The sequence below is a fragment of the Solanum pennellii genome, chromosome 1 (genome assembly GCF_001406875.1).
Source record: "Solanum pennellii chromosome 1, SPENNV200".
Classification (NCBI taxonomy): domain Eukaryota; kingdom Viridiplantae; phylum Streptophyta; class Magnoliopsida; order Solanales; family Solanaceae; genus Solanum; species Solanum pennellii.
This window is the reverse complement of record NC_028637.1, coordinates 87,395,451-87,408,728: the sequence shown is the minus strand read 5'-3', so window position 1 is coordinate 87,408,728 and position 13,278 is coordinate 87,395,451. Positions and strand designations below refer to the sequence as shown.

General features: G+C 36.2%; 1 protein-coding gene across 2 annotated transcripts; it reads left to right on the top strand.

Annotated features, from left to right (window-relative positions):
• Positions 1-218: 218 nt before the first annotated feature.
• LOC107007750 (tRNA uridine 5-carboxymethylaminomethyl modification enzyme MnmG) lies at positions 219-12,561 on the top strand. Of its 2 annotated transcripts, none has more exons than XM_015206510.2 (13): positions 219-437; positions 1,222-1,373; positions 3,696-3,787; positions 4,266-4,379; positions 5,209-5,539; positions 6,356-6,535; positions 7,319-7,399; positions 9,021-9,239; positions 9,399-9,541; positions 10,909-11,075; positions 11,236-11,453; positions 11,619-11,711; positions 11,960-12,561. In XM_015206510.2, the coding sequence occupies exons 1-13, from the start codon at positions 242-244 to the stop codon at positions 12,095-12,097; spliced, it is 2,124 nt and encodes a 707-aa protein (XP_015061996.1). In that variant the 5' UTR covers positions 219-241; the 3' UTR covers positions 12,098-12,561. The 2 variants fall into 2 exon arrangements, with proteins under 2 accessions (XP_015061996.1, XP_015061995.1); XM_015206509.2 differs by having other exon boundaries at positions 1,213-1,373.
• The last annotated feature ends 717 nt before the right edge of the window (positions 12,562-13,278 follow it).

Sequence of the window (13,278 nt, the reverse complement as noted above, 5' to 3'; positions counted from 1 at the left end):
CTTATTGATTTGATTATTGATTTAACATATTTAAAAAAACCAAAAACCGATAAACCGAATCGATAATACATAAAATCGAACTGAACCAGATCAATGCACACCCCTAAGGAGGTTGGACCTTATTGTAGTTTTAAAAACTTTGGGGTGCACTTCAAAATATATACAAAATACAGGGGTATTTCGAAAGAAATTTATCTCTTCATATATATCAGCTTCAACAGCTTTACACCTCTGAACTTCAATGGCGACTGTTCTTTCTCTGAACTGGACCCGGTTCGCTTCTCAAGTTCCTCGCTCTTTTTCCTCTCCATTTCTTCGTAAACACAGTCAATTTATCAGGTTATACCGGAGCTTCCAGTTTTCCGGTAGCTTATGCACTTTGTACTCCTCCTCTAGACGGCCTTTCACCGTCGTAGCTTCCAGTTCTCCGTCGAATGGTAAGTAGAAACACATAATTCTTCATTTTATTAATGCTGAGGCAAAACAAAAGAAGTTATACTTTCAATTTGAAATATTCTCTAGCTTATCCCAATTTGACATATTCAGTATTAATATTTAAGAACTACATGAAAACTTGTATCAGTGGCAATGATTTTGTTATCATTTTAACTTGACGACCTAGTGTATTTGGTTGGTTACGTGAACTTTCACTTTGCTGGCGAGGTTAATTCCCCACCTTGTATTTCCCTACCCCAATTTGATTAAAGAGAATCTGCATCATTAATCAAAACTAGTTCTTGATTGTTAGGTCTATTGCTTTTGTTAAGCTGATTAATTAGTTGGTTATGTAAATATGTAGTGAAGGAGAGCTGGATTGATATGGGGAAGTGTAGTCATACACATTGATGTAGGAGTTTATCTCCTTCCTTACACCATAGATTGGAAATAGGAGGAGAATAAAGAAGGGTGTAGGTTCCAGAATTTGTCTAATGAAACAACTAAGAATATAACGATGCAAGTTCATAGCTCCTCTTGTATATATAGCCGCCCATAGTGCACATGCTCCTTGGTCCCAAATGTATTTTGACGGCTTAAAAGGTGGAGGCTTGGGCCTGCTTCTCTTTCTAATGAGTCTAATTTCACCAAATTTATTATCTTGTGCCTCATTCATAACAAGATAGTTTGCAAACATTTTAATAATCTATACTAGACAGTTCGTTAGTACCATTTAGTCATGTTTTCTGCTGAAAACGTCTGATGAATAATAAAAAGAATTGGCAGGCTCAAGTAGCTATGCTGAGGTGGGTGATGAAAGATATGATGTGATTGTGGTGGGAGGAGGCCACGCAGGATGTGAAGCTGCCCTTGCTTCAGCACGATTAGGGGCAAAAACACTACTTCTTACTCTTAATATTGATCGCATCGCATGGCAGGTAATGGGAACTCGTCTTTTCTGGTTTGTGGACTAATTCCATTGCGTGCAATCAGCAATGTACTTTCTATTCATTGGTGTTTATTTATTACTAATGTTTTAAGTTGTATTTGTTGGAGTTGCACACCGGTGGGATAACGGGCACTTAGTCTTATTATATGGTCTTGGCAAATCCTACCTCATGTGCTAGCTTTTGGGGTTGAGTTAGGGCTTAGGTCCATTTCTTTAGCAGTATTCTTTTATAATTTTTAAATGAGGAAAATTGTGACGTAGGAATATTAGTAAACTTTAATTTTAGAAGAATGAATTGATCTTATACCAATTAGTTCCACAAAATGGTCACACTGACAATCCATAAGCACAAAGTGGCAGATAAGTTGGACAAGAAGGAACTCTACAACTAAGTGATATAAAAGAAAAGAAAAAAGAAAAGGTTGGAATAGAAGGACTTGGATTGCTGCTTCCCAAGGGATAATTTGTAATTTGTGATCCCAAGATTCTTCAGACTGTACATTGAACTACTTAATCAGCAGGCTTTTCAAAAGGTGGTTCATAGTACCCTGTCACACTATATATGGAGTATGGAGGAAACTTCAACTGATTGAACTAAGCTACCCAAATGAATGGAGACATCACTAGCCTGGATAGAGAGTTGAGGAATTACCGGAGCAGCTTGGGATTACTTGGGCTCAGTTCCAGTCTGACATATTCAATCCAGAACTAATCAGTGTAAAGATAGAGAATTGTTAATCCAGTTGGCAGACTGGTCCAACATTCAGAAGCGGGTGCTAAGAGAAACATCCAAAGTCCCTTATCAAAAAAAAAAAAAAAAGAAACATCCAAAGCCACTTGTATCTTGTACCAAGTTCTTGCATGCTTTTATGAAAGCAAGGCAGGCCAAAAATAAGGTATCTAACATCAGTAGTGAGCTTGGAGACATGTTAAATGATCCACTACAGATGCAATAGGAGTTCCTTAAGTTCATCAAAGGCTTTCTGGGAACAAATGAAACTGCATTGCCAAGTATTGACATAACAATAGCCAGATATGACCCCTGCCTAACACCTAATTATCAAAGACAATTGGTACAGGAGGTAAGAAGGGAAGAAGTACTGCTGGCCCTCAAAGATTTATCTTCTGACAAGGCTCTAGGTGTTGATGGCTTCCCAGTTGAATTTTTTAAATCTTCATGGGGAATCAAAGGGGAGGAAATGATGGAAGCTGTTTTACAATTCTTTGAAATTGGAAAGGTCTTAACTGGATGAACTTTACTACATTGACATTAGTGCCCAAAGTTCCCAATCCTACTTATGTCAAAGAGTTTAGACGCATTGCATGTTGTACTACTGTCTACAAACTGATAGCTAAGGTGCTTCCAGACTTTAACTTGTGGTGGACTGCTTGGTTGGTTCCTCATTATAGAAGGGAGGAGTATTCTTGACAAATTATAGCTCATGAACTGGTCAAAGGATACTCTCAAACGGAGTATCTCCCGGATGCATAGCGAAGGCAGATATTAGAAAGCTTATCAATTAAGTGGGCTTTCTTAAGAGTGGTTCTGCTTGAGTTTGGCTTTCTTCTAAAGTTTGTGAATTTGGTAATGGAGTGTGTGACCACAGTACAGTATGCCTTTATCCATAATGGCGATCTTACACCTACGTTACAAGCAAAAGAGGACTAAGACAAGTGAACCAAATGTCACCTTATCTCTTTGTATTTGCTATGGAGTATTTAAATAGATCATTTAAGCAACTAAGACATAATTTTGATTTAACCACCATCCAGGAGTGAGAGACTCAAACTAGCACTCATCTGATTTTCTGATGAGCTTTCATGTGTTGCAAAGCTGACAGTGTAATCAGTAAGGCGAAAGCGCAAAAAAGCTCTAAGGTCCGTTGAGGCTTTAAGCGCAAATAAAGCGCATTCTTTAATGAAAAAAGGCGCAAAGGGAGAAAAAGTATACAAATATATATGTTAGTCCAAGACTAATAATTATAAACATGAATGACAAATCCATGACCAAAGAAATTAAATATCAATTTTTTGTGTCACTTCTTCAGAAAAGGCTCATTGGCAAGGAAAAATTTGCCTTAGAACCTTGAGGATGACACTAAAAGTGCACATAAAGCGAGGCGAAGCGCATAACATGTTTTGAGCCTCGCTTCAGAAAAGGCTTATGTTTCTCTTTTTATTTTTGGGTTGTTGTCTGTGAACTCCATTAAGCTATAATTCGAGGACTATTAAGTTCCAACCCAAGGTGGTTCTTATATTTTGATCTGCTTTCATCTCATGATTGTGGTCTTACTAATCAAAATTTATGCAGCCATGCAATCCTGCAGTTGGTGGACCTGCAAAGTCTCAGCTGGTGCATGAAGTCGATGCATTGGGTGGTGATATTGGAAAAATAGCTGATAGGTAAACTTTAGTACTCCAGTTGCTCTTGAAAAATTCATCTAGTCATGTTTGGTAACCAGCTCACTGGAAGCACTTTTTTAACTTCAAAAAATAGGACACAAAACCATGTTTGTCTTTTAAAAGGAAACTAATGAAATTTTGGCATTAATTTTAAGTTCTAAGAAAAATATAGGGGGCAAGAATACTATAAAAGCCTGCAGACTTACAAATTTATGTGTGTCTGGAAGGAAGAATAACTGAAGAACTATGCTAGATGCCGAATAGGGAAAAAGAAAACAATGAACAAAGTAGCTTGCAAGCATGAAAATGTCTTTGGAACAAGTTCTCCAAGAAATTGGAGATGGTGTGGGGCGAGATAAATCTAGTAGAAAAAAATAGCTGGGCTTTTTTTTATGGTATTCGATATTCTTAGAGTTATATTTTCTTGAATCCACCTATCATTATTCAGAAGACTGATGAAAGCTTCTTTTTTCAATAGGTGCTATTTGCAGAAACGTGTTCTTAACATCTCTAGGGGCCCTGCTGTTTGGGCATTACGTGCACAGACAGATAAGAGAGAATATGCTCTAGAAATGAAAAAGATTGTTGAGAGGTAAGTTAGTTGTCCCAAAATAGAGTACAGTTGTTATCAAGAATGACTTGTGCTCATGAGTAAGTTGTTACCACTTTCCTGTGTTTCATTTTGACCTACACAGTGAAATAAGTGTTTTATGAGTGCTATACAGGTCTTCTGTTGTATGATTATGTACGTATTTCTTAAGCTTTGATCTATTGTTCTTGGAGAGATAAAGATAGATCTTAGTAATTTCTCGTCCACGCTATTGCAGTTCATGGATCACTTATATACTAGGCTGACATCTCGGATACTTATATTTCTAGTTATAATATATACTTTATATGCTTTGAAAATGTTACAAACACGGGACTGGCTTCTTGGATACTCTTTCTGGCAAATCTTATGTACTTCTCAGTTAAAGTTGTACATGTCTCCATTTAACAAATTATTTGAAATATATTTTACCTGTACCCTTCAAGAAGTTGAACTGCTTGGGTCCTTTGGGGTATGATGGTCATCTTTTCTTTATTACATTGCAAAGTGCTACGAAAATATTCACCTCAGGTTTCTGGGATTACTGCTGTGCTGATGTAATTTTCACCTTTTATTTTGAGCCGAACTAAATCCATTTTTCTCGTCTCCTCCTAAATTAATTTGTTTCTTCTTTTTCTTTTTGTGTATAAAAAGGAAACTGAGCTAAGCTATAAACTTCTATTTACTTACCTGAAAACTTAGCTAAGAGAAATTCGATCAATTCCTTATGCATTGGTGCATGACTTCGCAAGTCTATTTCTTGAAATTATGTATCCCAAACATATTGGTGGCCCTCACATCTTCAGAGCCTAACTTATTGTCCTACTTCCAGCACCCCAAACCTCTTTATCAGAGAGGCAATGGTAACAGATATTTTGTTGGGGAAAAATGACAACATTGAGGGGGTCTGTACTTTCTTCGGAATGAACTTCTATGCACCGTCGGTGATTCTGACGACAGGGACCTTTATGAGTGGGAAAATTTGGATTGGTAGAACTTCAATGCCTGCTGGAAGAGCTGGTGAATCAGCTTCCCTTGGTCTAACAGAAAACTTGCAGCGCCTTGGTTTTGAAACTGATAGGCTAAAAACTGGAACCCCTGCGCGTGTGGACTCTCGTACTGTGGATTTCTCAGGATTGGAGCCCCAATATGGAGATGAAGAGGTCCTTCTGCTTATTTTTAATATGTAGGTTCTGTAGACTTAACTGTATCTATGATTTCTAACCATGCTGGACTACTTGTGCAATCCAATAACATATTACTTACGCCAATGTATTTTGTGGTGAGTTACAAATAGTGGATGCCTCTAGATGAATTTTGTTTATCAAGTATGTTGTATAAGAGAGAATCACTTGCAAGTTCATGCTATCTTTATTTGAGTTATCTCACGAAGAAACTTACTTGTCATTTCTAAATGATCTGGCTCTCTCTGAGCCTATATCTGATTTAGGATTTCCTCTAAAAGTACTCTGATAGGTGATTTGATTTAGGATTTCCTCCAGAAGTACTCTGCAATTCGATATCTAATACTCTTTTTCCCTGGTCCTACAGCTATTTCTTGATTTTTACTGATAATAATAGATGTTAAGATTGTCTGATGAGAAAACCAATTTATTATGAGCAACTTTATATGTAATATGAAACTGCAAGCATGTATTTCTGGGTGCTATCTGCTATAGAATACAAGTTACAAGATGTCCAGCTCCCCCCTTCTTCTTCCTCTGGGGTAGTCGTAGAGAACAGTATATACATCGTGAAGGGGCTTGTGTTCTTGATAGTAGCTACTTGTAGAGATTTTATTTTGCTTGTTGCCTTCATTTTATCTCATTAGGGTCTGAGATTCGGAGAGTTGAAATTCCCTTGAAAGTGTGCTATGTATTTGTTGGTAAGGTTCACTCAAAAGTAATCAAATTTTCTTTATCACCAATTTATATAGATGTATCCGTGCTCATGCCTCTACATTTATCATTGATCCTCAGGTAAGCTGGTTCAGTTTTGATGCTAATTACCATATAGAAAGGGAACAAATGTGTTGCTACCTTACGCGTACCACAAAGAGTACTCATCAGCTAATTAGAGATAATTTGCATGAAACTCCTACTTATGGAGGTTGGGTGGAAGCTAAGGGTCCTCGATACTGCCCCTCCATTGAGGATAAGGTATTGTATGATGTTGCATCATATGAAGCTTCTCTCTTGTTTTGAGGCATCTCATACAACATTCTCCATTCTAGCTCTATCTTCTTATTAATATCACCTAATGCGCATAATGCTTGCGTTTACTGATGTGAGAATGCTGCATGTTTCTTAACCAAAAATTGTGAAACGGAAAGTTTTAATCTTCTTTCCAACTTTACTTTCCTTCTAGAGACAAATTTATATTTGCATGGCAATTTCAAATCAAGTACAAAGAAGTTGTTACTTCGGATTTTTTCATCTTCAAGGGTGGTGTTCTTTGTTGTCAAATACTCTGATAAGAGGGTGCTATTGTTAAAGCGGGCTACTATTTACTATTTCCCAAGCATGAAAGCTTGGAATCATATACTCTTAATTGAAAACATAGCTCAATGATTTCAATTAAGTGTTAATGTTGTCCCTCTTTGTTCTCCCAGCAAAAAAGTTATATCCTGATATTTCAATGGGAGGCAATTTATACAAACTGAAATTTGTTAGTAGTTAGTAATTATTATGTAACTTGGAATCACCCTCAGCTATTGGAAGAAAAAGAAAGTAAGTGGAGGGAAGATTAATTCCATCTGATACTAGAATCCGCTAATGTTACAAATAGTTCTTCTAGGGAGTGGAGGGTAATTTCCTGCTTGTAAAAAAGTATGTTGTGGTGAATTTTAGTCCTTCGTTCAAATATCATGGCTCCAGATTAGAGAACTTAGTTTCTTTTTATTTCTCCCACGTGAAGTATGATTATCTTTTTGACTATTTCAGATTGTAAGATTTCAAGATAAAGAGTCTCATCAAATATTCCTTGAACCTGAGGGTCGAAGTGTCCCTGAGCTCTACGTGCAGGTTTGCTGACTCTTTGGTTTTGCTTCCACTTTTGAGTTAATATAATTACTGTCTTACTGGAGGAAAAAAGCTTTTCGTTGACTGTAATGGTGCTACAATCTGCCGGTGTTTATCATACAAATTCCTTACATTGAAGCAGTGTTATTAATTAATCTACTAGGGGTTATCAACTCTGTGAATAGTAAGGTGCAAAGTGATCCCAGCTAGAAGTAGCAAAAAAAATATTGACTTTGACTTTGAAAGTTGTATTTTTTTTTTTAAAAAAAAAAAGGAACTTTTGCCTTTTGAGTTCTAAGTCCTAAGAATCCCCCCCCCCCAACACACACACACAAACTTCAGCTTTAGTACTCTTTTTCTTTGTTCTCTTCTTCTCAGCTTTACAAGGCCTTTCCTACTGGTACCTTTCTCTGCCTACTTCGAATTTTACTTCTTATTTATCTTCTACAAGTGAGTCTCTTTATCATGCAACTCCTCTTCAAACCTTTGAATTACCAGAGTAATTGAGTATAAATTGTTCGTTACTGATTGATTCTTTATATGATTTATTAACTGAAAGTCGAAAATTTAATTTTGCGATGGGGATCAACATTTACGTGACCTTGTTGAATTACATAACAGGATGCTTTTGGTATCAAAGAGAATGTTTTGGTGAAAATGTTTTACCTTGGGAAATCATTTCCCACGTCATGTTCCCATTTTTGGCTGTGTTCTAACATATGATAAGCTTTTAAAGGTGGATGATTGGGTATGATGACTATGTTTGGACGATATTTTAGTAATAATGGTTAATAACAATGTTAGAAGCAATGTAAGAGGGGAAAAAAGAACATTAGGGGCAAAGTTAACAATGTTTAAGGGTTATCCACCAAGTTTTGAACTGTGCAAGGGAAGCAAGGGCTATTGCAACTTCTCCCTGTAAAAGGAACCCTTAGGTTTCTCCCCTTTCAAGGAAACTATTTTCCTTATGTGACCTTACTGAGAGAAAAAAATTTATTGGAGAAACATTTTTTTGAGAAGGGTGGTAAACATTTTCAACAAGTCAAAGTAATTAAATACTCATAAACATTTCATCAAGAGAACAGATTAAGAAAACCATCCTTGGTCATATCAATCACTCCCTTAACGATGTTTAATATGAGCTGTTATTCTTATTTATTATATTTAGACGCTGAAATCAGTAATTTGATTTACAGGTGCTAAATCCATACATGTTAGGTATTTTTGCATTTCCGAAAAAATGGGTGCTTTACTTGGAACTTTGAAGAAGTGTACAGTGTTTGGGTCTTGTCGGCTTTTTGTGGTTCTCTTTTTAAATCTATTGTGTTCAAGATTGTTACCTATTTCTCAGTATAAAGAGCTAAGGTTATGCCGGTTAGTGATATCCTTGAAATTTATTTTAATTTGTTATGACTTGGTCATTTTCGAAGAATTGATGGAGATGTGCTGGTAAGAAGATATGTAGTCTACTTAAAGCTCTCTGCTGGCTAATTTCTTGAAGTAAAATTCATCTTCTTAGTTCCCTCTCTCTTGGAATGAAACACTCTGATGCTGTATGCCACTGTATTGCTGTGTAAAACGCTCCTTTGCTATTTGCACAATGTAATGATTCATTTATCTGTAGGGATTCTCTACTGGTTTGCCGGAGAGACTACAGTTGCCACTTTTACGAACATTACCCGGACTTGAGAACTGTACAATGCTGAGACCAGCTTACGCTGTAGAGTATGATTACTTGCCTGCTTATCAGTGCTCCAGATCCCTAATGACTAAAAAAATCGAGGGCCTTTTCTTTTCTGGCCAGATAAATGGGACAACAGGCTATGAAGAAGCTGCTGCCCAGGTTTTTATATTCCAATGATGCTCACTTCAGTTTCTGTATTTTTATCTATGTATCCAAAGATATAGGAATGTTTATACTAGTACCTACTTTTAACTAACAGTTATGATTATTATCTGATAAGGTCTTCTAAGCCTCTTTTGGTAAATTTTCCTGATGTAGGGGATCATATCTGGAATTAATGCTGCTAGACACTCAGATGGAAAGCAACTTATTGTTCTTGAGAGAGAAAGTAGTTTTATAGGGACTCTGATTGATGATCTTGTAACCAAAGATCTTCGAGAGCCTTATCGCATGTTAACAAGGTGAAGTGAAGTAAGAATGGTTATGGCATAGCTATGATCTCTTTTCCTTTTGATTATGCAACATGCAATAGCTACGATTTGCTTACTGTTAAGTTTGCTGATGAAACCACAATATTCTCGTGGTTGCATTGTTGTCCAAATTAAGAGAACGTTGTTTGTGTTTAAGTCATTTTCTGTTTAACCTTTATTTAACAGCATTGACCAGCGATATAACCTTAGCAATAATACCATTTGTGGATAATTGACAACCTTCTTTTTCTGTGCTGCTCTATGCCCTTAGATTTGTACATTTTTACCTTCTCCTCTTTCCATGTTGCTATTGGCCAAGCCATTTGCTATTCGTCATCATTATTAAATACCAATTTTATCTCTGGACCTTCTGTAAGCAGAGTGCATCTTATCTTTCCTTGTATTTGTAGACCTCAATACTCTAATGCTTGGGCAAGACATGCATGAGGGGAAACAAAATGAAGAAAAAGATTAAAGAAATAGTTATGCCTTTGGCGTTGTTGTAAACACCGATTAGTTCCATTTGCCTGCTGGTGTAGTATTTTTTTTTTTTCATGTTTTAAGTACAGCTGTTGTGTTCCTACCAACTTTTTATTTTTTATTTTTGAGAAGTATTTACTGACTGATGTATAGATTTATATGTTCATTTTTTCATGCAATTGCATGAAAGCTCTTATAAAAAATTATCTTTGCTTATGGACTAATACATGTCATTGAACACAGAAAATCCAATATATTTCTTTCTGATGGGCCTAACTGAATTCCACGTGCCCGAGAGTATATAAGAGGATAATGGATATTGGGCCTAACTCACTCGCAAGAGATACCTTATGATCCGAAGATTGTCCAAGACCTGGACAATAGTCCATTCCTAATTCCCTCTACCAATGGAAGACACTTTGCACCCCCAGGGTTAGACATTTAGTGCATGGACAATATTACATGGGGGCTTATAACATTAGGAAACCAAGAACACAGAGATGAGTCTGGCTCTACTTCTATTGGAAGATGACAACCTTTTTTTCCTATTAACTGAGAAAGACCTGAGGCCCTGTGGCACAAGGTTCAGAACTCAGTGGATAATGGACCTTCCCCTTTACCCTTCCCCCAAGAAATTTAGAAAGGAAAAGAAATGAAAACCTATTGTCTTGGCGCATGACCTGTTATTGACGTTACTGAGAAATCTTGACTAATTGTCTATGATAGTTCTCATCTTTCTGTGTAAATCTTTAATCCTTATTATGATAACTAAGTGCATAACCTGTTATTAACCTTACTAAGAAGTATAGTCTAATTGTATATGATAGTTCTTCTCTGTCTGTGTAATTCTACTTGCTAATAGTCTAATATGCCTTCAGCCGCTCAGAACATCGTCTGCTTCTGCGGTCTGATAATGCGGATAGCCGTCTCACCCCACTTGGTCGTGAAATCGGCTTAATAGATGATAGAAGGTGGATGATGTACCAGGAGAAGCAAGCTCGTATCATGGAGGAGAAAAAACGGTTGAAAGCAGTTAGAATTTCAGGTGAGCGTTGTTTCTTTCCGTCGTCCCTATGCTCGTTGGTGACACAATATTGTGATAACCTTATTACTTATGCTTAGGAATTATAATTGTAGAAGTAAATATCTGAAGTCTTTTGTTCATTCATTTCCTGTCAAACTCAGCCTGTTTCTGTTGCTTCCAGGTGGAGAGTTGGCCGCTGAAGTTACTCTTCTCTCTGCTCAGCCAGTAAGGGATTCATCAACACTAGAGAGCCTGCTTAAGAAACCACATGTACAATACGGAGTTTTTGATAAGCATGGGTTTGGAAATTGCACTCTGTCGAGAATGGAGAAACAGTGCGTAGAGATCGATATCAAATATGAAGGCTTCATTGTACGCCAGCAGAGCCAACTTCAACAGGTAAACAGTAATGCAATAGGCTTAAGTTACTAGAACTAGAATAGGGGATTCTGTTGTATCTGCACACTCATTGGTCTTTTTGATCCTCCATCTTCGCCTTCAAAAGCCTCCATCTCTAATGTACCAGTATCTCATATCTTTGCTGCAATGACTTTCTACTTGTAGATGGTTCATCAGCAGCACAAACCAATTCCTGAGGACATAGATTATTATGCAATGACTACTTTGTCACTCGAAGCACGTGAAAAACTGTCAAAGGTATTTTCTGCCTCATCCGCATAGCACAGCACTTTTCTTGCACACAAACTTTTATTCATTTCCTTATACTTTTCAGTTTTCACAAGCTCAATGGTTTAGATCATTCTGTACAAAGATGACATATTGTGCCTCATTATTAAATTTCTTTTTTGAGATGTTGTAAAATGAATTGTGGTTAATTGTTTGTAGGGTTGGGTCTTTCGCCAGTTGCCTAATATTTACCATGATTGTATCTTCTCGATGTACAGGTTAGGCCTCAAACAATTGGGCAAGCGAGTAGAGTTGGTGGAGTTAATCCTGCTGACATTACAGCACTCCTCATTATTCTCGAATCAAACAGGAGGAAAGCCAAAGAGCAGAGTAGAGAACAAGCAGTACTTTCATGAAGGATATGGATGAACAACCTGAAGTCCTCTTCAAAAGACGGTCCGTCGCTTAAAACCAGCAGCAATACATGTCTGCATCATCTTTAGATCAATGAAATTAAGTCCTTATTTAACCTGCTGGATATTCTCTAACAAAGGTACCATCGTCCATCACCACTTAGGATGATATAGTCTTCCTGTTTTCATTTGAGATTCGTGTAGCCAGAGGTTAAATCAAGCTTGTCTCGTCATCCTCCCCAAACCCAAAACAAAAAGAAGTTATATTGGAGTTTTCTGTGTACTAGAAAATTCATATCCTCTGTATTTAGGCAGGTGTTGGTAAGCTAAACTTCAAGGGGTACCTTGAAGTTGTCCTGTGTCCCTCAATGATAGCCAAATTTGTGCCAACTTAAATCAAAATATTACAAGTGGATTATTTAAACTATTTTTTCATAGTACAAGAGAATATTTGATCCTTTTTCTAATTTTTAAATATTTTTTTCTTTCTTTGAATTTTTGTATTGATTCAAATACCATTGCATAAATTTAATCTATATATATATATTGGATTATTTGGTTGGAATTTGAGGAGATTTATTAATCATCTCCGCAAAAAAATTCAACATCTATTAATACTCTGTTCGTCCACTTTTAATTGTTATGTTACTTTTTTGAAAGTCAATTTGAATAATTTTTAAAGTTAAATTAGATTATATTGATTTGATATTGTAAATAAAAAAGTTAAATATTCAAAAACTTTACGAATAGTATTATAAATTATAATTTAACGTGTTAATCAAATTTTTCATCGTTGAATTTTAAAAATCAGGACAATTAGAAGTAGACTGACGAAGTACGTGTGGTTGTTACTTTTGTATTATGAACTCCTTTTGCTTCCATCCATGAATCTTTCTATTAATTTATCTTTATCTTAATCTAAATGAAATTTATTTCTTGTTTTATTTCACACTAAATACGAAAAGAATGTCGGCAGAGGTTATTACTAAAAGTTTTTTATCTTTTTCATTCACTAATATATAATAAAGCTAGATAGAAAATGTAGGTATTAGGATTTGAGTCTTTTAACATTTACTAGATCTTATCTTTCTTGATATACAAGTTAAAGTTGGTGAATTAATCATGTTGACATTACAATAAACCTTATTATTCTTCAATCAAACAGGAGGAATATCAAAAAGTAG